Source organism: Nannospalax galili, unplaced genomic scaffold, assembly GCF_000622305.1.
Source record: "Nannospalax galili isolate Female #2095 unplaced genomic scaffold, S.galili_v1.0 scaffold634, whole genome shotgun sequence".
In the NCBI taxonomy this organism is placed as follows: domain Eukaryota; kingdom Metazoa; phylum Chordata; class Mammalia; order Rodentia; family Spalacidae; genus Nannospalax; species Nannospalax galili.
Genome location: NW_008336853.1, coordinates 829,925 through 855,563, shown reverse-complemented (window position 1 = coordinate 855,563; position 25,639 = coordinate 829,925). Strand labels below are relative to the sequence as shown.

The 25,639-nt window shown below is 52.2% G+C and overlaps 2 protein-coding genes across 6 annotated transcripts in view; one reads left to right on the top strand and one right to left on the bottom strand.

Annotated features, from left to right (window-relative positions):
• The window catches only part of Unk (unk zinc finger), a 33,025-nt gene extending 25,039 nt beyond the window's left edge, over positions 1-7,986 (top strand). For all 5 annotated transcript variants that reach the window (XM_008831380.3, XM_008831378.2, XM_017797705.2 and 2 more), the window contains 7 exons: positions 229-294; positions 705-879; positions 2,112-2,213; positions 2,325-2,513; positions 4,712-4,893; positions 5,452-5,709; positions 6,554-7,986. In XM_008831380.3, coding sequence (XP_008829602.1) covers positions 229-294; positions 705-879; positions 2,112-2,213; positions 2,325-2,513; positions 4,712-4,893; positions 5,452-5,709; positions 6,554-6,709 — 1,128 coding nt within the window. In that variant the 3' untranslated portion in view covers positions 6,710-7,986. The remainder of the gene's footprint in view (positions 1-228; positions 295-704; positions 880-2,111; positions 2,214-2,324; positions 2,514-4,711; positions 4,894-5,451; positions 5,710-6,553) is intronic.
• A 243-nt stretch (positions 7,987-8,229) lies between these two features.
• Unc13d (unc-13 homolog D) overlaps positions 8,230-25,639 on the bottom strand; it is a 19,180-nt gene continuing 1,770 nt past the window's right edge. The window contains exons 3-33 of the mRNA XM_029562684.1: positions 25,265-25,300; positions 24,977-25,084; positions 24,800-24,859; positions 24,643-24,709; positions 24,224-24,404; positions 23,593-23,637; positions 23,402-23,470; positions 23,179-23,248; positions 22,906-23,010; positions 22,705-22,797; positions 22,528-22,631; positions 18,022-18,139; positions 17,821-17,945; positions 17,629-17,719; positions 17,491-17,547; positions 17,313-17,410; positions 17,179-17,230; positions 16,969-17,099; positions 16,730-16,850; positions 16,272-16,415; positions 15,965-16,063; positions 15,651-15,857; positions 15,424-15,492; positions 14,295-14,374; positions 12,136-12,241; positions 11,993-12,064; positions 11,390-11,473; positions 11,176-11,296; positions 10,882-11,005; positions 10,299-10,495; positions 8,230-9,703 (exon numbers count right to left, since the gene is read on the bottom strand). Of these exons, the coding sequence (XP_029418544.1) occupies positions 9,582-9,703; positions 10,299-10,495; positions 10,882-11,005; positions 11,176-11,296; positions 11,390-11,473; positions 11,993-12,064; positions 12,136-12,241; positions 14,295-14,374; positions 15,424-15,492; positions 15,651-15,857; positions 15,965-16,063; positions 16,272-16,415; positions 16,730-16,850; positions 16,969-17,099; positions 17,179-17,230; positions 17,313-17,410; positions 17,491-17,547; positions 17,629-17,719; positions 17,821-17,945; positions 18,022-18,139; positions 22,528-22,631; positions 22,705-22,797; positions 22,906-23,010; positions 23,179-23,248; positions 23,402-23,470; positions 23,593-23,637; positions 24,224-24,404; positions 24,643-24,709; positions 24,800-24,859; positions 24,977-25,084; positions 25,265-25,300 (3,156 nt within the window). The 3' untranslated portion in view covers positions 8,230-9,581. The remainder of the gene's footprint in view (positions 9,704-10,298; positions 10,496-10,881; positions 11,006-11,175; positions 11,297-11,389; positions 11,474-11,992; positions 12,065-12,135; positions 12,242-14,294; positions 14,375-15,423; positions 15,493-15,650; positions 15,858-15,964; positions 16,064-16,271; positions 16,416-16,729; positions 16,851-16,968; positions 17,100-17,178; positions 17,231-17,312; positions 17,411-17,490; positions 17,548-17,628; positions 17,720-17,820; positions 17,946-18,021; positions 18,140-22,527; positions 22,632-22,704; positions 22,798-22,905; positions 23,011-23,178; positions 23,249-23,401; positions 23,471-23,592; positions 23,638-24,223; positions 24,405-24,642; positions 24,710-24,799; positions 24,860-24,976; positions 25,085-25,264; positions 25,301-25,639) is intronic.

Sequence of the window (25,639 nt, the reverse complement as noted above, 5' to 3'; positions counted from 1 at the left end):
GAAATAGCTCATTGCTTCTAGGATAGGAGGAGGGCAGGAAATGAGGTGTGAAGAGGGTATATACGTGGAGAGAGAAAGGGGGCAGGGCCAGAAAAGGGGGACAGTATGGCACTTGGCAGGTGGCGCTCCTTGCCCCCTGTATCTGCAGCCTCAGTGGTACATAGCAAGGCCAGGTGGATGCTGAACTTGGAGCTCCCCACACCACTTTCACTGGTTTTTATTTCTCAGGCTAAACTAAAGTCCCATTCACTAGAGCCCAGGAGTCAAGAGCAGCCTCTGCTTCAACCCAAACAGGTACCGAGCTTCAGCCCTCTTCCTCCTACCTGGCACCATTGTGGAGAGGACAGACCCAGAGCCCCAGATGGCTTCAGGGAGTAGGGTAACAGTTTCCCTGCAAACTAAGGCGAGACTAAGGTGGGCTCTGACCCAAAGTCCAGAGATGGTGGGGGTCAGACTCGAGTCCCTCCTCTCCTAGACACACCCATTCATCAGGAGTGTTTAGGGACCCTCTCAATGCCAGGCCCTATGCTTACCCTCCCTCTGCTGGGAGCCTGCAGGAGTGGCCAGTGGCTTCCATGTTTCACTGGGACAGCTAGCCTAAGGCCCATAGGTGCTGATAGTTTTAGTCTCACCTGGCCTGTCCTAGCCTGTGCCATGGCTTCTGCAGACAGGTATCCCATTGCCTCTCCTCACTCTCGTTGCAGGACGTGCTGGGCATCCTCCCTGTGGGCAGCCCCTTGACCTCAAGCATCTCTTCCAGCATCACCTCCAGCCTGGCAGCCACTCCCCCGAGCCCTGCAGGCACTAGCAGCACTCCTGGCATGAATGCAAATGCTCTGCCCTTCTACCCCACCAGCGACACGGTAGAGTCGGTCATAGGTAACTAGGCAGGGTTAATTTGCAAGGACTGGACCTGGAGTCTGAGACACAAGGTGTTCTGAAGCTAGACTCAGATGAGCACAGCAGATACTTTAGACACTGGCTTGGGGAAATCAGGGTAGACACTTGGACCTTCTGAACCAAAGAGAAAATGAGTTCCAACATGTAGGGCAAAGACGAGACCTTGGAGCTCTTTTATAAAAGATGTGTCATGCCGTCCTAGTTCACCCCCCAGTTAGCCCCTTGTGAAGCTAACAGCCTGCACAACTGTCCTCAGAATGCTAGTAGATAGAAGCTAGTGCCCACAGACTGGGTGCGGCTCGGTGATGGTTTGTGTGCTTAGCATGTATGATGCTCTAGGTTCAGACCCCAGGACCAAGAAGGAAATGTCAGTGCCCCTTTCCTTATTACTTATGTGTGCCCACTTTGTGCCAGATCCCATGCCAGGCACAGGGGAGACAAATGATGGCAGGTTGCCCCTGCCATCTTTTTTGTTTTTTTATGTGTATGAATGTTTTGCCTACATGTATGTAAGTGCACCATGTCCATGCAGTGCCCACAGAAGTCAGAAGAAGGTGTCAGATCCCTGCTGCTGGAGTTAAGAATAGTTGTTAGCTGCCATGTAGGTGCTGGAAACTGAACCTGGGTCCTCTGGAAGAGCAGCAACTATTCTTAACCACTGAACCATCTCTCTAGCACCTGCTTTTACCATCTAAAAGAGAAACTGTTCCCCTTCTCTCTCCCAGGACATTTCAGCAGAGGGACACTAGCATTGGTCAGGTACCTACTGTATACTGCTTACAAAGGGCTTAGGACTCTGACAGCCTCAGTGATCTCAGGGTAAGACACATGGCCTGGAAATAAGGAGACCATACTTTCTATCAGAGGAAGCTGGAACCTTGAATTCATTCTTTCTGAGATTGGGACTTGCTATAGCCCAGGCTAGTCTTGAACTCTTGGTCCTCCAGCTTCAGTGTCCTATGAGTTGGGATTACTGGCATGCAATACCACAGCTGGCCTGGATCGGGTCTGGATTCCTCCTAGGGATATCAAAGAAGCCTTTAGAAACATGCTTAGGCTGAACTTGGCAGGTGACATCAGGGTTGGTGTGCACAGAGGAAGAGCTGAGCAGAGGTATAGCGAGGACAAGAAGTGAGGCAGTCAAGGTCAGGAAGAGCCTGGAGTCTAGGGCATGGACCTTGGGAGGCCCATACTCCAATCTCTGTCCCTAGAGTCTGCCTTGGATGACCTGGACCTGAACGAGTTTGGGGTAGCGGCCCTGGAGAAGACTTTTGATAACAGCACAGTGCCCCACCCCAGCAGCATCACAATCGGTACTGGGCAGTGGGTGGGCAGTGTGGCCTGAAGGGTGCCTTGGGGTTTCGCCTGCACCCACTTGGCTTACCTGGCCCTTACCCAGCCCACCCTCTGGGTCTCTCTTACAGGTGGCAGTTTGTTGCAGAGCTCTGCGCCTGTGAATATCCCTGGCTCCTTAGGCAGCTCAGCCTCCTTCCACTCTGCCTCTCCATCCCCTCCTGTCAGCCTCTCTTCACATTTTCTGCAACAACCCCAGGGCCACCTGAGCCAGTCAGAAAATACATTTTTGGGGACCTCAGCATCACATGGATCTTTGGGTAAGAGAGGAACTAGGACAAGAACCCAGAGCCTTTTGGCAAGCTCCCTTGGCTGCTGTGTCCAGGGCTCATCACCCTGGCCAGGGCTTCAGGATCCAAGGCTTTACCTCCAGTTAGAGGAAGGACCCATTCCTGAATGCCTCGACAAGTGGACACAGCTAAGCCTCCATCTTAGCTTCCTGTACTGTGGAATGGATGCAGTGGTTGTAAAGATTAAGTAAAATGCAGAGGCCAGTGCAAGGACAGGCCAGCCCATAGGGAAGCAGTAGTCTCAGTCTCCAGGGACAAATCTTGGTCTTCAGTGCAGTTTTGCCTAGTCATACTAAGTGTGGCTTAAAATAGTAGAGCACTGGGTTAGCATATGCCTGCGGACCCTGGGTTTGCTCCCCAGCGTTACACCAGCCAAGGTCAGACCCATCCCATCTCAAGAGTTTCCTTCCTGGCAGGGAGAGGCATCAGGGACCCAGATCTTTCCCAGACAGCTGTTTGCTCAGTGTATCATTAGAACAGAGGGAGCTGGGGCCCAAGTGTTCTCATAGTTCAGTGGTGAAAAGCACAGCATGGAGGCCCAGCCACCACACACAGGGGCAAGGCTCCTGGAATGGGGGCAGTGAGAGAATACTCCCTGAGGTAATGGATCTACAGTACTCTGCACAGCCCCTTGCACAGTGCCTCTCATGAACAGTGCTCCATCCCACTTCCTAGCAGTTATTCAGAGAGCCCCTAAGGTGCTGGACCTCCAGTTAGAGGAAGGGACCGAGAGCCTTTGAAATTCTGGCACTGTCAGAGACTTCCCTTGCTGCATCCTGGGGTTTTGCAGCACCTTTCCAGTTGAGAACAGGATCTTTTTTTTTTTTTTTTTTTTTTTTTTTTTTTTTAATTTGTCTTTTTGAAGCAGGGTCTCCCTGTAGCCCCAGCTGTCCTGGAACTCACTATGTAGACCAGGCTGGCCTTGAACTCACAGAGATCCGCCTGCCTCTGCCTCCCAAGTGCTGGGACTACAGGCGTGCGCCACCATGCCCGGCTTGGGAACAGGCTTTTATGATGGGGTTGTGTTCACTTAAATACTAATGCTACATCTTGACTCCCACATTCTGGAAGCATCTCAACTGAGCCCTACCTACTGGCCCCACATATCCCCTTGCTGGGTAACCTCACAGGTAGATCGAAGTGTTATCTAGCAGCCCCAGCCACCATTGCTGGAGGCAAAGGTGCACAGATACTGGGATCCCATTCAGAGTGAAACAGGGACCTAATTTGCACAGGGTGCTCTCTGAAGAACCAGTTCTACTCCCAGAGATAAATACCACCTGCATGAGGAGGGCAGAGGTACAGGTGAGCAGACCCTGCTGCCAGACCAGTTTTGTGTGAATGGTCTGGAGGTTCCTCCTGGCGGATAGGCTCAGACAGTACACACAGTGGATGCACCGCAGGACAGCACCTCTCTTGTATCAGTATGCCTGTGTTGCTCGGAGGAAAGAATGTTTAAAATCTAGTTCAATTAGTGGGAAAGGGATCGAGGAAGAAGTCACCAGAATACGTGTGAGTAGAAGGAAGCCGGAAGCTTCATGAAGATGGTCTTCCCTGGGAGCCAGCGAGCAGCAGTACATGGGACTAGTAGAGACAGTTAAGTGAGCTGGTGGGAGGTGGGCAGCCTAAATTACTGGGAAGGTAGGCCACGTGCTCTGACTCTCCTGTTCCACTGTTCCATTACTGCCACACATTCGTGTGAGTTCTTGGTTGCATATTTTCTGTCTCAGTGTCCTGCTTATCAATCAAGGTTCCCTGGTCCCTTTTGCTCCATTCCTCCCATTTTAGGAGGCACTGACTGGCTGGTGGCTTTTGTCCTGTCTCTTCATCTTGTCAGAACCTTCCTTTACCTCTCACTGGAATGCAAGAGGACCCATGCTGTAGCCTAACAAGACACCTTCACAGATTGCTGTCCCACACAGTCCTTCCTGAGCCCCCTCAAGCTACAATGGGAACTCCACTTTATAGATGAGGATACTACTAAGACTCAACATAGTTGCAGATGATACTTAAAGTTTAGATCTGTCCCAGCCAAGGGCACCTTCACACCCTGCTCTCTTCTCTCACACTCACCCAATGTTCAGTCAGCCCCTGGAAGCCCAGGCAGGGCTGACCAGGGCCTGGGCCTAAGCCCTCCACAGCTGATGTTCCTCCCCTCCCTGGGGCAGGTCTGAACGGGATGAACAGCAGCATCTGGGAGCATTTTGCCTCTGGAAGCTTCTCCCCAGGCACTTCCCCTGCCTTCCTATCAGGGCCAGGGGCTGCTGAGCTGGCCCGGCTTCGGCAAGAGCTAGATGAAGCCAACAGCACCATCAAGCAGTGGGAGGAGTCCTGGAAGCAGGCTAAGCAGGTACTGGGCCCCACGCCCGCCTGCTGTCCCCAGTGCCTGGTGGCATCCAGCCCAAGTCTATCCTGCACAGGGCAGGCATGTGGGTGGGGGAAGCAGGGGCCTGAAAAACAGCAGAAATTTATTTGCCCTCCCCCCATGGGAGGTCTGGTCTTGCTAGTCAGAATGCTGTGGTGGCTGGCACCACAGCCTGGGTACAGTCTGGCCCCAGGAGTTCTTGTCTTTGCTTTGAGATTCTGAGCTAGGCCATCTGTCCAGCCACTGCCCAGCTGCCCGTAGGGGTACAGGCCAGGATGTGAGCCCTACATTGTTAACCCCTGCCATGCTAGGCCCAGCCCCCATCCCTGCCTGCAGAGGGAGGGTTTCCTGAGGTCCTGAAACCTGTCTTCTCTGCAGGCAGCAGCAGCCTCCCTGTCCCCTTCCCAGACAGCAGGCCCAGCTTCCTAGCAGGCCTCACAGCCAGAGAGGCCCATACCGGCACCTGGAGATGCTCTCTGGGTGGGGGTAGGGAGGGCAGAGGCAGGGGCCATCATGATGAGGTATTGTGTATTGGGCCCACAGGCTTGTGATGCCTGGAAGAAGGAAGCAGAGGAGGCTGGTGAGCGGGCCAGTGCAGCAGGAGCGGAGTGTGAGCTGGCCCGGGAACAGAGGGATGCACTGGAAGTGCAGGTGAAGAAGCTCCAGGAGGAACTGGAGCGGCTGCACGCAGGGCCAGACCCCCAGGCCCTGCCCACTGTCCCGGACTTGGAGGCACTTTCACTCTCCACCCTCTACTCCCTCCAGAAGCAGCTACGGGCCCACCTGGAGCAAGTGGACAAGGTCAGCCCAAAGACCAGGGAGCATGGGTGGGGGGCCAGTGGTGTCAGCCTCCTGAAAGACTGGCGTTAGGCTGAAAATGCCAGTCCGCTGGAAGGGGGTGAGGAGAGAATGCCATCACGTAGAGCAAGAAAGCAGGAGTGGCAATGCCCACACCGTGCTTTTCACCTACAGTCAGCCCTGTGTCCAGGCCCACCCTGGTATCTAGCTCTCTACTCCAGCACATTCCAGCGTTGACTGGCCTCAGGGCTGCCAGTCTGCATAGTCTGCACTGCCAGGTGCTTGCTGGTCCCAGGGGTGGCTTAGACCAGTAAAAACAGCTTTTTTTCTTTTTTTTTTTTTTAATGTCTTTTTGAGACAGGGTCTTCCTGTAGCCCCAGCTGTCTTAGAACTCACTATGTAGACCAGGCCAGCCTCAAACTCAGAGAGATCAGCCTGCCTCTGCCTCCCAAGTGCTGGGATTAAAGGTGTGCACCACCACGCCTGGCAGAAGTGGTTATTTTCTTTATGAGGCTTCAGTAGCCAGTCCCCAAGTCCTGTCCCTCAAGCCTCATTTGTCTTTCTTGAGTGCCTAGAAGATCAAATATGAGAAGAGGCATTCATCTTTGCCAACAGAAGTCCCCGGGGTGGGAGCTGCCACCCAGCTGGCCCCCCACATTATCACTGGGAAGACCAGTGGAGCCTGGAGCTGAGCTGCTCTCACTTGTAGTGGGATTCTATGTGCTTTGGGCCTCAGGTTCCTCCTCAAAAAGACACCAAAGTGAGAGTCAGAGTTGCTGCTTGCTCACCGTGAGGCCAGGCTGCCAGTAGAGACCATCCAATAACCACAGTGTCACTCTTCCTACAGGCTGTGTTCCACATGCAATCGGTGAAATGCCTTAAATGTCAGGAGCAGACCCGGGCGGTGCTGCCGTGCCAACATGCTGTGCTGTGCGAGCTCTGTGCTGAGGGCGGTGAGTGCCCTGTCTGCCAGCCTGGTCGGGCCCATGCCCTCCAGTCGTGACCCTACAGGCCTGGCCCAGCTGGGTCCAGATCTTCTCACCTAGGACTTTTTACAGTATATAATATGTATGTATGTATATGTATATGATTATGTACATGTATACATTTTGGTGTGTGTGCAGGTGTGCGTGGTACGTGTGCACAGTGTCAGTGTGTATATCTGTACATAGATATAGACACACACTTTAAAATGGACTTACCAAGCACTTTTTAAAAGAAAAGACTATTTTGCAGTCCTCCACTACCCATTCCCTACTCTTCCTGCTCAGAGACAAAATTCCTTTTCCCACTGGCCTTTTGGCAGAGAATATGTTTATGTCTTTTTATGTAGGAACTAACTATTTTTAACTACTTCCTTGGGCCTGAGCAGGGAAGGGGTGAGATGCTCGAAGGAGGGGAAGGGGAAACTGGAAGGGCAGTCCCTGCTCACCCAGCCACTGTGGACCAGGGCCTGCATCAAGTGTGGGCTCAGGTCCCCTAGTTCCCAGCTATGAGGGCTTCAGGGAGGCCTAAAGGTCTGCTGGAGTTCTAAGCCAGCTGAGCTTCTGGGCTTACCAAATGTGTATGTAACTTTGGAGACAGCCACAGGAGCTGGCAGGCCAAAGCTTCAGGGCCAGCCCCACTCCCATACCTGGGCCCTTGAAGCTCTTTAGGGGTCAAGGCCCAGTTCTGACCCTCGGGTTCTTGAAGCCTGGGGTTTCCCTTGGTCATTTCCTTCTGGACTCCCCAGACCAGCCTCCCTGGCCCCTCAGTCACCTAACCAGGTTGGCACTGCCCTCAGCTGTCCCTGCCCCCCCCCCCGGCATGTGGCTGCAGAGCCGTTGCCCTCCCTCTGGCAGCTAGCAGGGCAGTTGGGGAGCAGTGCAGCCTGAGGACCAAGGGGGCACAGGTCCTGCCCCTTCTTGCTGGGAGGAGCTCGTATGCATTCCTTGGTGCTCTTTGAGTGCAGCTGACGTACTGCCGTTCTGGGCAGACGCCTGTGTGCATGTGTGTGTGTGCCTGTCCAATGTATATTGTGTTTTAGCTTCAATTTTAAAAAACTGTTCTGTACAGAGAGATGCAGTGGGGTGGGAGGGCAGAGTGGGCAGAGGGAGGCGACCTTGCTTCCAGCACTGGGTGTCCAGTGGGCTCAAGAGGGCTGCAAAAGAGTCTGCTCTGGCCCAGGCCCCTCCCTTGGGCTTAGCACGAAAGGGCTTTCAATGAATTAAGTGAAAACTTTCTTCTTTTTTTACGAAAATGCAAAAATCAAACTTATTGGAAATAAAATATGAACTTGCAGTGGTAGCTTGTTTGCATGGGGGAGTGGGTCCACAGAGGACATCCACGCTTCCAGATGAGGGGGAGCCCTGCCTTGGCCGTGGAAACCGCTAGTGTCCACATCCTGTAGTGTGAGGAGGCGGCTGAAGAGGCCTGGGGCCCAGCTAGACTCAAAGGCAGCTCAAGTGTCAAGGATCACTGGGATCACCATTGTGGAGAGTATTAGCCTTGAACACAGAGACCTCCTAGGCCCAGTGCCTTTCTGTTCAGTGCTCTCTGTCCAGCTCTGACTGGTTTTTATTGATGTTTTCTCAAAGGAACAGACAGGTATTCCTGTTCTAGGTAGTTTGCATAGAAACAGAAAGAAAGGGGGGTGGATTTGTTGAAGTGCCCTGCCTTCCTCCTGCCTCCATCCCCTCTGCCCTGCTTCTCATGCTCCTGGGTCCCGAGGATGAGAAAACATGCAAGTGGAGGCTCCTTCTGACCTCAGAGCTAGAGCTGCCACCTTTCACCTGCCAGCTTGTGCAGGTTCAGGTTATTTAACTTTACTGGGGTTACACTTGAAGACTGCCAGGCCCGAGGCTGTGACTGCAGTATAGAAGAGACCCTATACACAAATAGGGCTGCTCTCCTGCTGTCCAGAGCAGCCATGCAGCCTCATGGTGTCCCCCCCCCATACAAGGTCCCTGTTCTAGGCACTGACCACGGTAACTGAGGTGCCAGATAACGTGTTCAAAGCTATGGCTAAGGGCCAGCCAGGTGTCTCAGCAGGTAAACGTGCTTGCTGCACAAGTCTGACAGCCTGAGTTTGAGCCCCAGAACCCATAGGGGAAGGACAGACCCAACTCCTTTAAAATTGTCCTCTAACTGTCACATGAATACTGTGGCACATAATCATACACTGTAAGTCATGGCCAAACACATGTAATACTGACTGCCCCAGGCCCCTTGCTCTTGTGTCAGTTTCCCCTACTACCTCTCTGGCTCTGTGGCCCAGGGGCAGTCAGTGTCTGCTGGGGGGAGGTGGTGTACAGATCCTAGCAAGTCTTCCTGGGCCCACTGTAAGCCAAATATAGATGAGGACAGTGGATAATGTTTTTTTTATTCACTTAGAACATTTCTAGGTGGCAGGTTCCATCTGAGGGAGGAAGTGTTCTCAGCACAGACAAACTGTCCTTTCTGTTGCTATCTGTCTGCCCTGTTGCCTGCCAGCTCTCACCTCAGAGCCAACATCCTTCTCCACTCCCTCTAGTAATTGCCACCCCTACCTCCCCAGGGCAGCTTTGATAGGGTCCTCTCTCCCTGTGGAGTCTGTGTCTGCAGTCCTAGTCCCACCCCAGGGCCCCATGTCAGTAGACAGAACCAGCAGTTCCAGAAGGCAGATGGGGGAGCAGGGACATGGCAGGGAACACTGAGGTCAAGACAAAACTCGGAGGGCAAAGAAAGGATAAATACTAGTCACAGTGCCCCATTACCAAGGGCTGGTCTGCCAAGACTCCTGAAGGTCCCACACTCTGGGCAGTGCACCTCCTCGTGCTCCCTGAGTGTTCCACCAGGCTGGAGGGCTTCCCTGTGGCAAGGAAGACCCCAGCCTTTCAGGACTCCAGCCTCCACTGCTACCGCCCTGACTGTAGGGCATGCTGGGAAGCCTGCTTGGCTCGCTGCCTCCGCAGCTTCACAAAGGCCTGGGCCTCACGGTCACCCTTCCGGCTCTCCAACAGCTGCAGGATTGGATCCCCTGTGGAGAAAAGGGTTTGAGAGTCAAACAGGGAGAGGCAGTGCCTGGGTTGGAGAACACAGCACTGTCCTATCCCTGTGCTAACCTTGAAGGAACTTGTGCAAGCCTGAAACCATGAATGTGCCTGAGGTGGTGACTACCACCCTTTTCTGTGAGAACCTGAGGCTAGCTAGCTAACTCACCTGTAAAACTGCTGAGAACAGTCATGCCTCACTAACCGTTCTGAGAATTAGAAGTTAACAGACCTAGGTACTTTAGACTGGCTTATGATACAGATAGAAAAGTACATGAACTATTACTATTAAGCTCAGGCTATGTGTCATAAGATGTGCCTCCTGCATAGGGATCAGGCCTTCCTTTCAAAGGAAACTCCTTGGTGACCTTCCCCACCAGGACAAGTCACATAACACCTCCCTAAGCTTAAATTTCACTGGTCTCCATCAGAGACCTTTGCTGGCCTCCTTAGCAGCCCGAGTCATGTTCTTGTTCTACTAGCTTCCATCTCCCAAGAAAGCATTTCTGAGCCCTTGCCAAAGCACCCTGGGATCATTCTCCCACCCCTTGCACTTTCCCCTAACCAAGGACTTAGGCCTACCATTCGGCGCAGGGTACGTGAGAGGCAGGCGAGTTTGAGGTGCCTCCCCAGGCTCCTCATAGCCTGTCAGTCCAGGCACCTCACACAGAGGCAGAAAGGCTTCCCCTTCCAGGTCATCCGTTCCCAGCGTGTCATGGTCTAGCACAGTGAGCAGGAGGCATGCTCCATCCTTTTGGCATGGTTCAGCAGGCACCAGGCTGGCAGAAAGTCAGGGGCTCAGTTGCCTGCCCTGCCCAAATGTGCTGTCACCCTTACCCTCCTCCAGCATATAGATCACTGTCTTGTTAAGGATAAGCATGTGACAGCTGAATCTCAGCTGGCTTATTTCTGCCATGTGGTATAATGTCCCCTGTGACCATGGGCTGATTTTATATCAGGGGGCCTGTGGCCCCAGCCTCATCTTCAACAGAGAGCAGGTCCCTAAGGACCTCAGATAGAACATCCTTGCCTGTAGAAGTCCACCCCTTTATCTCAGGATATGCAAACTTGTCCCAAGGGCTGGGTCATCACAGGAGCTCCTGAGGGAGGGAGTGTTCATTGAAGGAACGTAAAGGGAGGGACTGGGAGGAGAAGAGGGACTCACAATTCAAAGGTCTCATCAAACAGTGGGTGAAGGTCTTTCTTGTGTTTCTGGGTCTCACGGGGGGCCAGCTCTGGAAACTCATGCCTGGGCTCCAATGTCAGCTGAACAAAAGGGTCACTGGAACCTGGCAAGTGGCCCAGGTGAGGGGATGCTAGCTGAGTTCCAGCCACCCCACCCACACATTCCAACTGTTATTCCTTAGTATCACAGCCCGCTCCTCTGAGCCTCCAGGATGCTAGTGGGGATGCCAGGGAGGAGGACATGGGGAATGGCCAATGGGTAGCCTCCACTTACCATTGGAGTCCAGAGGTAGCAGGCTGGAGGCGCTGAGCAGCTCCACGCGCAGCTTCTGCTCAGAGGCACGGTAGGAGACTTTGACGGTGACTGCCCCCAGATGCTCGGAGGTAGTTTCAGCCTGACATGGGAGCACACATAGGGACCAGCTAGGAGAGAGAGGGGTGAGGTCCACAGTGGCCCACAGTGGGTACAGGGCAAAAGGGAGCCTCACCTGCTGCTGGATTCGGCTACAAAAATACTTCTGGATGAGCTCCCGGCTGGAGGCTGCCTGCAGCTCCAAGTCCCTCTGCAGAGCCTGGAATGGTACAGCCCAGCATCTACTTGCATGTCATCATACCTAACCGTAGCCAGGCTCTCAGAGCAGGCAAGACTTGGTTTTGGGATAGGAAGCCCTGGAGCCATGGGACCACAGAAAGGGGTACACCCTTGACAGTGCCCAAAAGACACCCACCCAGGGAAGAGGCACCAGGTGGCCTGCTTTGGAAGCATCTCCAATGTAGGCACACAGGGACCCTGTGCTCTGAAGGACTCCACACTTAGTATTTCTTTGTTGTCAGCATTTCAAAATTTGTAAAAATTTTGAATAAGAGGCCCATCTTTTCATTTTTGACTTGATCTCCTGAATGATATATATGATCCCAGATACAGGAGAACCCAGAAAGATAGGCTCCCTTGCCTTGACCTTCTTTACTGGGAGCTCACCAGAAGACTCCTACTTCAGGCTGGAGATAGCTCAGCTCAGTGACAGAGTACTTACCTCTCATGACAAGGCCCTGGATTTATCCTTGACACTTGCAAGATAAAAGACACTTGCCTGGAAGGTAGCCGTGTGCAGGGCCTCTGGTGGCAGACCAAAACCCCTGGCATGGAAGCAGATCTCCAGGTTCTGCAGGAGAGAATAGGGATGACCCCAGGTCCATACTGCAGAGTTACTATCCTCATGGCTGGTACCATTACCTGCAGGGCAACCTTCAGCCTGCTAGAGGCCAGGGACGAGTTTCGCTGGGAAGTGGCCACCTCCACCAGCACCGTGAGTGTGTGGGTCCACAGCAGGGTCAGAAGGCTGGCCGAGGGCAGAAGAGTGATGGGCAGAGGAGGAGAAGCAAAGATGCTCTTGAGAAAGGGGAGGCCTCAGGGACTCAGGTTTACCCTACCTCCCCCTCCTGCTCCACAAGTGAGGCTGGGGTCAGGGCTGGCAGGTGGTCTCCTGTGGAAAGGCAGATGAGCAGGCAGCCAAAAGGATCATCAGTTTTACCTAACATTAAGTTCTTGACCTTGATGGAGAACCTGCCTCAGCAGGACCATGGAACCCAAACAAAACCAGAGTTCAGAGGAAGACTGGACACCCCCCCCCCACCAGGTCACACTGAATAGGCAAGTGGGTAAGATTGCAACACACAGTGTGGGTAAGGTTTTTACCTCCTTACTGGGAAAATAAAATAGTGTCAAGGACACAGACTTGATAGCCACCAGAGACAACATGTGTTAGAGTCTGGCAGGTAAGTTTATTTTAATAGGTATTGCATAATTAAGAACGCAGGAGGGCTGGAGGGATGGCTCAGCGGTCAAGAGCACTAGATGCTCTTCCAAACGACCTAGGTTCAGTTCCCAGCACCCACATGGCAGCTAACAATCATCCATAACTCCAGTTCCAGGGGATTCAACGCCCTCTTCTGGCCTCCATAGGCATTGAATACATGGGTACGCTTGCATACATGCAGGCAAAGCATTCATACACATAAAAAATTAAAAAAAAAAAAGATTGAGATAGGCTGGGCATGGTGGTCATGCCTTTAATCCCAGCACTGGGAAGGCAGAGGCAGGTGGATCTCTTGAGATTAAGGCCAGTTTGGTCTACATGTGAGTTTAAAACCCTAGCTCAAAAAAAAAAAAAGAAAAAAAAATGAGGGCGGCCTGAGCCAAGATATGTGTATAGTTCAGGGGTATAGTGCTTGCCTAGTATATGTAAGGCATTCTCACCACCACCACCACAAAAAAAAAAAAAAAAGGAAGGGGAACTATGTTAAAAGTAATGAATTTGGGTCCACACCTTTAATCCCAGCACTCTGGAGGTAGAGGCAGGCAGATCTCTTGTGAGTTCAAAGCCAGCCTGGTCTACAAAGTGAGTTCAGGCCAACTGGGGCTACAGGGAGACCCTGTCTCAGAAAGACTAAAAAATAAGTAAATAAATAAGTAAATAAATAAATAAATAAATTTGCTGGAGAGATAGTTCAGCAATTAAAAGCACTGGCCCCAGCACTCAGGAGGCAGAGGCAGGCGGGTCTCTGTGAGTTCAAGGCCAGCCTGGTCTCCATAGTGAATCCAGGCCAGCTGGGGCTACGCTGAGACCGTCTCAAAAAGACCAAAAAAAAAAAGAAAAAGAAATTAAAAAAAAAATAAGTAATGACTTCATTAACAGACTTTAGTGTTCATTATGCACCAGTCACTGCTCTAAAGGCTTCCTAGCAAAGCTCCACCTTGGTGAGGAGCTCATTCTCATTTAGAAGAGGAAAAAAAGAAAAAACACTGAAAAGAGAGCAAATGGCATAAGAACTAAAGCTCAGAAGAACTCCGGGAAGGAGGAGCCACAGGGAGCCAAGGTGGATGAGGGTCCAGGTCAGCATGACTGTATTTCCTATGCACAGACCCTGTCCTGGCATCTTGTGTGACCCCTTCAGTCCTCAGTAGAGGCCAGAACACTGATCATGAGCACTGAAACTTTAAGAGCTGGAAGCCACTGAGAAAGAATGCTGGAGTCGGAACCTAGGCTCTCCAGAGCCCATACTTTGAGCATCCCAACCAGAAGGTCCCCTGGACCATGGGCCAATAACACCAGATGCCCCAAATGTTAAGAAGGAAGAGAAGCAGTCAGGGGCCCTGAAGATGACCCAAGCCCAAAGAACAGATGGGCCAATTTCAGGTTAGCACATGGTCAAGCGCTCGCTGCTCAGGGCAGAATGAAATGGGCAGGTGTGGAAAGCGGTGAGCTCCCTGTCCCTGAGTTGCATCCCCTAAGGGAGGTCACCAAAGGGGTTAGTCATAACATGCCCTCCACCCATGGGCGCTGAGGCCTTGGAGAGGTGGGCGGGCACCACAGGGCAGGGGCTGTTGCAGACCTGCTGAAGTTCTCCTGAACCAGGTTGGTGTTCATGTAGCAAAGCTCCACCTCCAAGAACTTCATCAGGGGCAGAATGGCCTAGGTGGGGTGGGGAACACATCTGGTTCATGCCCAGTTTTGATCCCCATCCTACTTCCACTGCTTTACCTCAATCCCCTTCCTCACAAAACCAGGAGCTTTTGTGTACTGACTCGTATCCGTGGGAGTTGGTCCCTGCCTCCCTCCACCTTCCTATGTCCTGGTTCCTCTGTCAGCTCCAACCACACTGGCCTCCCCTGTATCCTGTGAGCCTGCTAGGCCTGGTGCTGCTCAGGACCTTTGCCTTTTCTGATCCCTGACTAGAATGTTCTAGAAAGCCCCATAGCTCTTTTACTTGCTTCCTGTGGGTCTTGACTCAGCTGACATTCTCTGAATAAGGCCTTCCTCTGCCACTACTGAAAAATACACGTCTTTGACACTTCCCACCCACCCCAGTCTGTTTTATTTTTCCTTTTAGCACTTATTATCTTACCATGTAAGTGTGTTCATGAACGTATACACTTCTCGATGTCTATCTATAGTTACGGCTACAACTAAGGTCATGGTTAGACAGACCTCTGTACTTAGCTCTCCTTCCACTTCTTCCCTAACCCCTACTAAGAGCACAAGCACTAGGAAAAGCAGGAGTTTTTATCTTGTTCAATGACTTAGCCCCAAAGCTTAAATTAGTGTCTAGGACAAAAATGTGTGCTTACTCAGCTATTAACAAGTTAATGAATTCCCTTCCCTGCAGACAATTAGAGGGATGTGGCACTCACTCTCTCCCTTACACTTGAGGAGCCTGGGGTCAGCTGCAATGTAGACCTGTGTTCCCAGGCCTGCTGGGTTTCAAAGCTGAGCTGAACCTCCCAGGGGCAACCCACACCATCCATCAGTGCTGGGAGAGCCCAAGCTACCACCTGCTTGCCTTCCTGAGCACCCAAGGAGGAAACAGGCCAAGGGAGACATCATGCCTGACCCGAGGCTGGAGACTGATCTCTGACATGCCCAGTGCCTTTAACCCTTGCCTACCCCTCCAGGTTTCCTTCACAACCCCAGACACAGAGCTGCCAGGGCAGTGAAGGTCAGTAAGCAGGACAGTCACTTACATCCTCAGGTAGAACGGACTCCTTGACACCCATGAGTTTCTGGATGTGTGTGGCAATGCCCACCTCCAGCTAGGGACACAAAACGGGAGATAAAGATGGAGTGAATGGGGGATCTAGAGAGCTGGCTTGGAACCTGAAGTTTAGGTTTAGGGTTGGGGGACAGACATCAGCCCATCCTCCTGGAGAACAGGACAGACAAGCTTCCTGGGGGATCAGACAGTACCTACCTGCTCAGCCAGGGTACGGACACCGGTACGGATCTCGTGGCTCAGCCCAGCCAGTGCGCCCTGTAGTTGAGCATGTAGTGTATTCTGCAGCTGCCCCTGCTCTAGCACGGCCCCGACCCGCTGCTCCAAGGCCTCCCATGCCAGCTGAGTGGGCAGCTTGCCAATGATCAGCCGCAGTTGTTCCATGTCATTCACCACAACACACAGCTGGGGACAGGCATGGGCACAGGGATGTAGAGCTTCTTGAACAGCACCAGGACAGGAAAATCCACCCCACCCTAGCAAGCCCCTCAGTCCCAGTTGTGGACTCTCACCATGTTGGCTGCCTGGCCCTGGTCTTTCTGGCCTGCAGAAAGTTCTCGGGCCCGGGCTTTTATAAGGCTACAGTATACCAAGGCCAGTCGGCAGGTGTCCTAGGATGGGTGGGTCAGAGGGGATGGATCAATGGGTGGAGCTCTCAGGATGGGTATTTAGAGGGGAATCTTATTAGCAACTTGGAATTTAGGGCACAAGCCATGTGGGGTCTAGTTGTGACTAGTAGTTTGAGAACCTGGGAGAAACTGGGTGGGGTGGCAGTGAGACTTCCTACAGATGGGGAAGGACACAAGGGACGATGCTGACCTCCACAAACTTGACAGTGATCATGAAGGCCTCCTCTGGGTCTGGCCAGTCCAGCTGCCGGGCAGTGTGGCTGATCTGGGCAAAGCAAGTGGACAGATCCACAGCAGAAGTACTGTGCTTGGTCAGTTCACCCAGGGGCACCAGCTGGGGAAAGGGGGAGCTCTTAGAAAAGAAGGCTTAGGGAAGGCACAAGTTTACCCCCCACATCAAGATCAGAACTGGGCAAGACTCTACAGGGAGGACAAAGAAGCTTCTGCCCAATGTCCCCCAGGCCTGCAGGATCCCTAAACCCAGAGAAGCCCTATTGAACCCCAGGATATCAGACAGCCACATTTTATACACTGTTGGCCTGAAGAGTGCCCAGAGGAGATATTCAGAGAGGGTTACAGGCTTCTCGCAGCTCTGAGGTCCCAGCAGAGAACCCCACCACACTCCCAAACACAGAGCCCCGCCTGCACCGTGTCCATCTGTACAGCACGCTGCACCCGCTCCAGGGCAACACTGTAGGTCTTCTGCAGCCAGGAGGGGATGGCTGGCTGGAACCAGCGGTGGAAACCATCCAGGGCCAGGGGTCCATCACTAGGGAGAGTAGGGGCTCAGCCTATGGAAGGCAGGCACTGGCCTTGGGCCAGAGCCCTTGTTGACCATCTTTTCTCCTCCATCCCTACAGCCCACCTCTAAGCAACCTGTTGCACACCTGTCTGAGGGGGCTGGGCCCAGCTGGCAGAGCTCCTTGAGGCTGACATAGAGCTGGAATAGACTCTCACCCATCTCTGGAGACACCAGGCTGCCCACTGCCACTGTGTGGTCCTGTACCCGCTTGGCCACCTGCAAGGAAAAAGGCCTGGTAGGCAGGGCTGCAGAGTTGGACAGAGGGGTGCTGCCTAGGGATGGCAGAGGGCCTTACCAGCCACTGCAGTTCCAGGAAGGCCATGGAGAAGAGGTCTATCTTGAGGGCACTAAAGAAAGGGAATGGGTGTATCACACTGGTGCCCACTAGGGTCCCACAGGCCCACTCACTTCAGACCCACATCTGCTCACTTGTGAAAGACCTTGTTCCACGTGCGACGGCACTGGTGCAAGTCACCCATAATGTCTTGTACCAGGCTTAGCAATGCCTTCCCTGCCTCCAGGATACCCTGGGAAAGACACAGATGGCTGAAAAGGGTTGCATGGGCAGACACCATATCCCCTCCCCACACATGGCCCTAGCCCCTACCTGCACCATGGGCTGATGGTGCTGCTGTTTCAGGTGAAACCATTCAACTGTGCCAGTCTGTTGGAAGACAGGTGGTGAGCAAGGAAGGGTTGCTAGACCAAGGTATACACCTGCCCTCACTCTAGGGAAAGTGCTTACCCGCAGAGCCTCAGAAACCAGCTGGGACAGCGGGGCACTGTTTGGGCACAGTTCTCCAAAGGCCTTCATCTTGCACATCTGTACCAAGACTCTGGGAGACAAAGAACTATGTCCACAGGCCTGTGGCCCCACCCCCACCGTGACTCAGAAGAACCCCTGACCCCTCTGCAAAAGAAAAGGATAGCTACTGACCTAAGGAGAGACTGCAGCCGGGCCGGAGAGTCAGAGACAGAGAGGGGAAAGACGGAGCGGAACTTCCGGATGAGGGAGAGGCCATAGGCCAGCAAGGAGGTAAACGAGGTGGCCAGTTCCTCCCGCTGGAAAGACGGGAAGATGTTGTAGGCTATCCCCTTCCCAGAGCCCTGTCTGCCTCACACCCTTCACCCCATTTACCTGTTCTGCCTTGAGTCGGCCCTGTATCCACTGGTACTCGATGCTAGTGATAGGATGTAGGAGGCAGCTGCTGGGGAACTCCAGACTCTGGTAGAGGCGGCTGTAGGCCAGCCACTGCCTGCAGGGTCAGAAAATCCTCATTAGGGCCCAAGAAGGCAACACTGCCTTGCTCCAGAGTGTCTTGTGGAGTCTATCCACCAGCAGAGGCTGAAGTCCAGTAGCTAACAGTGACTTACAGATTTAACTAATAGTGATTTACAGATTTAACTAATAGTGGCTTACAGGATTTTTGTTTCCATGGATGGTTTTCAAATCACCTATCTCTTAAATTGTGGCTTTTATGTTGCTAAGGCTTCAGGATTTCTGGGGCCAGCAAGATGGCTAAGTGGGTAAAGATGCCTGCTGCTAAGCCTAATGACCAAGTTTGATCCTTAGAACCTCATAAAGTGGCAAAAAATTGTCCTCTGACCTCCACATGCACACTGTAGCAATTACACGCACACACACACACACACACACACACACACACACCATAATAATAATAATGATAAAATAAAATGAAGTTAAAAATAACTTCAGTGACCAAAGAGATGGCTCAGTAATTAAGAACCACCTGTTGCTGCTCTTCCAGAGGGCCTGGGTTCAGTTCTCAGCACCAGCAAGGTGCTCATAGTAACTCCAGTTCCAAGAGATCTGACATCCTCTTCTGGCCTCTAGGAGCACTGCAACCATAAGGTGCACTTATATACAAGTAGGCAAAACACTCACACCCATAAAACAAAATAAAAAAATCTTGAGGGGTTGGAGAGATGTCTCAGTGGTAAAGAACACTTGCTGTTCTAGAGGACCTGAGTTTGAGTCTCAGCATCTACATGATGGCAAACAACCATCCATAACTCAGCTCCAGGGTATCCAAATACCCTTTTCTTACCTCCTCAGGCAACACATGACATGTGTGCACTTATATACATGTAGGCAATACATGTCTATACATAACATAAAAATTTTTTTTTTTTGTCTTTTTGAGACAGGGTCGCCTTATAGCCCCAGCTGTCCTGGAACTCACTATGTAGACCAGGCTGGCTTTGAACTCACAAAGATCCATCTGCCTCTGCCTCCCGAGTGCTGGGATTCAAAGCATGTGCCACCTTGCCTAGCTTAAAAAATTTTAAATGTTTTCTTTTTTAATATTTTATTATTTTTATTTTATGTGTATGTGTGTGTCTCTGTGTAGGTAAGTGCACCCGTGTTGTGCAATGCCTGTGGAAAATAGAAGAGGCTGTCGGATCCCCTGGAACTGGACTTACGGACAGTTGTTAGCTGCCATGTGGGTGCTGGGATTCAAACCCAGGTCTTCTGCAAGAGCAAACAGTGTTCTTAACCACTGAGCCATCTCTCCAGCCTCAAAAAATAATATTTTTTAGTGAAAATAAACCTTAAAAAAAAAAAGCTGGGTGTGGTGGCGCATGCCTTTAATCCCAGCACTCAGGAGGCAGAGGTGGGAGGACCTCTGAGTTCAAGGCCAGCCTGGTCTACACAGCGAGCTCCAGGCCAGCTGAGGCTACAGGGAGACCTTGTCTCAAAAAGACGGCCCCCCCCCAAAAAAGAAAGAAAATCCCAGGATTTCTTGTGTGTGAAGGTCTGCATACAAGTGTGTACATGCGTGTGGAGGCCAGAAGTCAACATGAGGTATAGTATGAAACCACTTTTCATCTTATTTTTTGAGACAGAATTTCTCACTGAATTTAGAGCTCTAATTCACCCAGACTGGCTGGCCAGCAAGCCTCAGCGATCTTCCTCTCTTGGCCTCCCAGTGCTGGGATTTTAGGCATGTCCTGCCACACCCTGCTTTTAAAAATGTGGGTTGAACTCAGGTCCTAATGCTTGCAGAGCAAGCACTTAACTGACTGAGCTATTTTCCCAGCCCCTTTTTTTTTTAATTTTTTTTTTTAAAGCTTTTATTTCTCTTATTTTATGTGTATGCGTGTATTGCCTGCATGTAGCTAAGTGCACCTGTGTCGTGTCCAGCAATGCCCGAGGAGGTCAGAAGAGGCTGTCAGATCCCCTGGGACTGGAGTTACAGACAGTTGTTAGCTGCCATGTGGGTGCTGGGATTCGAACCCTGGTCTTCTGCAAGAGCAACCAGTGTTCTCAACCTCTGAGCCATCTCTCCAGACCCCTTCAGCCCCTCTTTTTTAAAATTTTCAGACAGGGTCTCATGTAGCCAGGCTAGCCTTGAATTCAACTCACTATATTCTTGAGAATGACATTGAACTCCTGTCCCCACTTCCCAAGTGCTAAGATTACAAGTGTGAGCCACTATGCCTGGATAAAACTTTAGGATTTCTTGTTTCTTTAGAAAATCAGATTGAGAGGGCTAGAGAGATGGCTTAGTGGTTAAGAGCGCTGGCTGTTCTTGCAGACCTGGGTTCAAATCCCAGCACCCACATGGCAGCTAACAACTGTCCATAACTCCAGTTCCAGCGTACCTGATGTCCTATTTTGACTTCTGTGGGCATTCCATGACACAGGTGCACTTACACACATGCAGGCAATATGCTCATACACATAAAATAAAAATAATAAAAAAATTATTAAAAAAAAAGAGGGGCTGGAGAGATGGCTCAGCAGTTAAGAACACTGGTTGTTCTTAAGAAGAACTGGGATCAAATCCCAGCACCCACATGGCAGCTAACAACTGTCTGTAACTCCAGTCCTAGGGGATCTGACAGCCTCTTCTGACCTCCATGGCATTGCACAACATGGGTGCACTTACATACATGCAGGTAATACACTCATACACATAAAATAAAAATAGTAAGGCTGGGCGTGGTGGTGTACGCCTTTAATCCTGGCACTTGGGAGGCAGAGGCAGATGGATCTTTGTGAGTTCGAGGCCAGCCTGGTCTACATAGTGAGTTCCAGGACAGCCGGGGCTACAAGGAAACACTGTCTCAAAAAAAAAACCCCAAAAAACAAAAATAAATAAATAAAATTAAATTTTTAAAAAAAGGAAAAATCATTGGGCTGGAGAGATTGCTCAGCAGTTAAGAGCATTGACTGCTCTTGCAGAGGACCTGAGTTTGATTCCCAGCACCGACATGGCGGCTGCAAACCGTCCTTAACTCCAGTTCCAGGGGAATCCGAAGCCCTCTTCTGACCTCCACGGCATTGCACGACACGGGTGCACTCACATACATGCAGGCAACACACTCATACACATAAAATAAAAAAATAATTTTTAAAAAAAGAAAAATCAGATTTAGAGACTTTGGCCTTCATGCACACATGGTGGTCATCAGCTGGAACTTTCCTTTAGGCAGCTTAGAGAAGACTGGACGGAAGGGATGATTGAGCTAGACAGGCTTATGGGGAAAGGGGGAGGGGAAGAGCAACCAGAGACAGGCTGATGTCCCTACTGGAACAGCTGTTGCCTGCACTGTGTGCTTGGGCCCTGAAGGCAAAGCTAGCCTCTTACCTTCTGGTACCTACACTGGCCTCATCCTCCTCCCCCTGCAGCTTCCTCTTCAAGAACATCCTGCCTAAGGTTCCAAAAGCACAAACAGCCCCAGGATTGCCCAATTTCTTTCTCCCATGCTTCCCACTCAAAGACCAAACTGCAGCCAGGTCCAGGTGGCCTTCTGGTGACCAGCACCCTAGGTGTGGCCATTCTCCACTCCTGACATGCCGGTAATTCCTGAGTGCACCTTCCTGACATTCCCAGAATCTGACATGGCCCTGGAGAAAACAGATTTGCTGTTATTTATTTCCAGGTTTTTTTTTAAAACTTTTAAAAATTTTATTAATTTTTTAAAAATTTTGTGTGTATGTGTGTATTGCCTGCATATAAGTAAGTGCACCTGTGTCATGCAATGCCCTCGGAGGTCAGAAGAGGCTGTTGGATCCCCTGGGACTGGAGTTATAGACAGTTGTTAGCTTCCATGTGGGTGCTGGGATTCAAACCCAGGTCTTCTGAAGAACAACCAGTGTTCTTAACCTCTGAGCCATCTCTCCAGCCCCCTCCAGTTTTGATTTTTAAGACAGTACCTAACCCTGTTGCTCAGGGTGGCCTCAAACTTTTTGCAATTTTCCTGCCTCAGCCTTCTGGATGCTGGGATTGATTATAGGCCTGCACCACCATGCCTGACCTTAACATTGACCTGTGGATGTCAGTTATTTGCTGCCATGATCCTGTGGCATTGGGAAATGGGGCTGGAGCAGAGTGGCAAAGCCCAGAACTTGGGAGATGCAAAGAAGGGAAGTGACATTCTGGATACAGGACACGCAACTCTGCTCTGGCCAACCTAAAATTCTAGCACTCCTGATTCAAGAGCAGCTAGAACCTGAGTTGAGAGTGAAATCTCCAGATTTGAAAAATTTGTAACTGATCCAAAACTTAAAGCACACAGTTTGGGCCCAAAAGCACACTCCTGAGAGGTGGGCTTTGGATTGCCGGCCTGTAGGCAGACAGTGGAGGAGGTGTTCTGAGCAGGGCTGTGTACTCACGCCATAGACTGGTGGAAGTCGGACAGATCCTTCTGTGTTGCATGGAGAAAGAGGATGGTTGTTGCCTGGGCACTCAGTGATGCGTCCCAGGAGGTACTGCCTGCCTGAGGGAAACAGTAAGACATATCAGGACCCAACAGGCAGCACTGGTGGTACCTAACTCCAGCAGGGCAGTACCTGGTGCTGGGTGACCTCATGGGACACCAGCTGCTGCAGAAGGTGGAGGTGTACAGTGTAGCTGGGCTGGGAGCGGCTGGCCACAGTGGCTCTCTGCAATGGAGTCAGCAGGGTTGTGAGTAGAGGACTCTGTGCCAGGTGTGGCCACCCCTCCCCAACCCAGAAGGCCCTAGTTGAAGGAGGACACAGCCCCAGACTTACCCGCTTGTGAATGAACTGGAACTGGAGGTGGCACTGGCCACGGTCTGGGTAGGTCTCAGTGCAGGGCTCTAGCGGGTACCAATGATCCTCTCGGCAGCGCAGGTCCTGGCAGGAAACAGTAATGAGTATCAGGACCTTGTACAGAGTTGAGCTGGGGGCAGGAAGGCAGTAGGGGCAGACCCTAGGCTCAGTTTGGCCTAGACCTGGAGCCCCTCTCCAGAGTCCTTTACTCCTGCCTTTGTCTCTCTCCTGATCCTTCTCCACAGCCCTTACCTGCAACCTCAGAACCACGTTCCCCAGAAAGTCATCCTGGCCTTTGTCCTTCCGAGCTTCTTTAAAGATCCTATTTTAGGCAGGATTGGTGAAGGATCAGATTAGAATTTGTTCTCACCTGCAGACGCCAAGGCACCCAAGGACAGAGCCTGCAGACCAGCATCCAGGGTGCATGTGGAAAAAAGACAGAGCCCTTTCCTCCCTCTGAGTCTGCCGCACCCACCTTCGGAGCCCGTGCAGATCTGTGAGCTCCCCAAGCTTTTGTCTGACAGACTCCACAGTGTCCAGGTCCCTGTAGGCCAGTGGTATGAGCAAGAGGCGGAAAAGGGGCCCATGACCCCATCGGTAGGAAGGCTCTGCCATACGCCCCCAGTCTTTCTGATTCCCATACCCAGGGCAGGGCACATCACTCACCACATGTCCAGGTGAAAGCTTGCATTGGTTATGTCTTCAAACTCTCTTTAGGGAGGAAAAAAGCATGTACACTTAAGGAGCTTAGTAGAGTAGGACTGAGCCCTCCTCCCCCATATCAGGCCAGGCCATGAGGATGGGCCATAAGCCTAGAACCTGGCTCCTAAAGCTGCCATCCCCAGTAGGCCCCTCCCTACCTTAGTTCTTCCTTCCCTGTTAACCACTTCTCTTCCTCCTTCAAGGTAAGGCTGCAGGTACCTCCATTCATCCAGAGGGGCCCAACTGTCCCTGCTCCACCAGTATTTATTTATTTATTATTTATTTATTTATGAGGCAGTCTTGCCATGTAGCCTAGGCTGGCCATGAGCTTGTCCCTTTTCTTCTTCAGCCTCTTGAGGGTTAAGATCACAGGTGTCTACCATCATACCAGGCAGATACACAAGTGGCATTATGTCATGGGTCTGTCCTGTCTGTCCTACTTTCCCTCTAGCTCAACTTGTGAGCCCTCAGGGTCAGGCCCCTTTTTTTGAGCCAGGAAGATCACTGATCTCGTTGGCTGGAGAGACCTACTTCTCAGAGGAGCCCCAGATGCGTGCAGGGAACAGAGGATGGGGGCTGGGGCAGGGCCACATACAAGATAAAGGTCTCATCCCAGACGGGATTCAGTGTCTGGCTGATGACTTGGGTGCGGTGGGTCTGCTCTTCAGGAATGGTGTGCCTCACCACAGCCTTCTGCCGACGGCGGGACCCAGGGCTGCCCCCTGATACACCAACCCCCTGCTCAATGCCCAGCAGGCAGTAGGGATCACTGAATCCTGGGGAGAGGGAGGACAAGGCTCCAGGGTTCCCTTCAGTTCCCATCAATCTCTCTCTGGGGCCCAGCCTCCTCTGGGAAAAGACAGAAAAGGCTGAACAGGGTCCCTCCAAGCCCAGCTGCCAAGTACAAGGGGCCAGCAGCAGTGTGGATGTTTGGGGGATGGGCTCTCTGGCAAAGAGTTCTGGGCCAGACTGTGATGGGAAGAGGAGGACCTGAGGCACCCCACCCACACTCACCACTGACATCCTTGCCCAAAATGCCTTTGGCCTGTTTCACTGTTGCCTTCAGACAAAATATGGGCTTCTGGAGGCATGGGAGGAGGCAGCCTGAGTCTCTGAGCCAGTTGGGCTTCCCACGCCCCCTCCTTGCCCAGAGCGCCCAGGCCCAGCTTACCTCAAGCTCTCTGACACGCTGCAACATCCGTTGGTGCTCCTCAGGCTGCACCTGGAAGGCCTGGTAGGGGGCAGAAGTGTGGGAGGCTGGGGGCATGAGGTGGGGTGGCCAGGCCGGAAGGGAGAACTCCTGAGCCTTGGCGGCAGGAAGGTGGGTAAGGGTCGGTGCTGGACCTACCTCCTGCAGATACCACAGCAGCTCTGAGGCCTCCTTCACATGGTTGGGCTCTGGCTGACCCAGGCGGTGCAGGACAGTGTACAGGGCCTCTTCATACAGCAGGTCCCGCTGCGACACAGCAGGGCCACCTCAGGAACCCCATCACCAAGCAGCCCTCCCTGATACCAACACCTCAGGCCCCGAATGAGGATGATGTAGTCGGCCTCCTTCAGGCTGAGGGACCTCCCTCTGAGAGGCTGCAGGGCTGCTTCCCACATCCTTCCACATCCTCCCAACTCCACCTCTTACCTCTTCGGGGGAGAAGTGGTGGGGCTGAGCTTCAACCTAGGAGCAAGGTGGAAAGATACAGTAACCCTGGAGACCTACTCCCAGGCAGGAAGGCCCAGCCCCAAGGCATTGGGACCGCTCAGCCTCTTGACCCACCAGTGCCCCTCACCTGTTCTAACAGAAGGCCTCCTGAGGAGCTGATCCTGGGGCTACCTTGCTGGTCCCCCGGCCTGCTATGGCTGAGCTCCATTGGCTCTGAGCTGGCCCAGCAGTGGGCCTTCTATCTAGCACCTGCCCCCGCCTTCCCTTCCTTCCCCAGAGGAAACAGTAGTGCTTATCGGGAGGCCACCGCTCCTCAACCCAGCAGCGGAAGTGAGGCCCAGCAGCAGAGGTGGG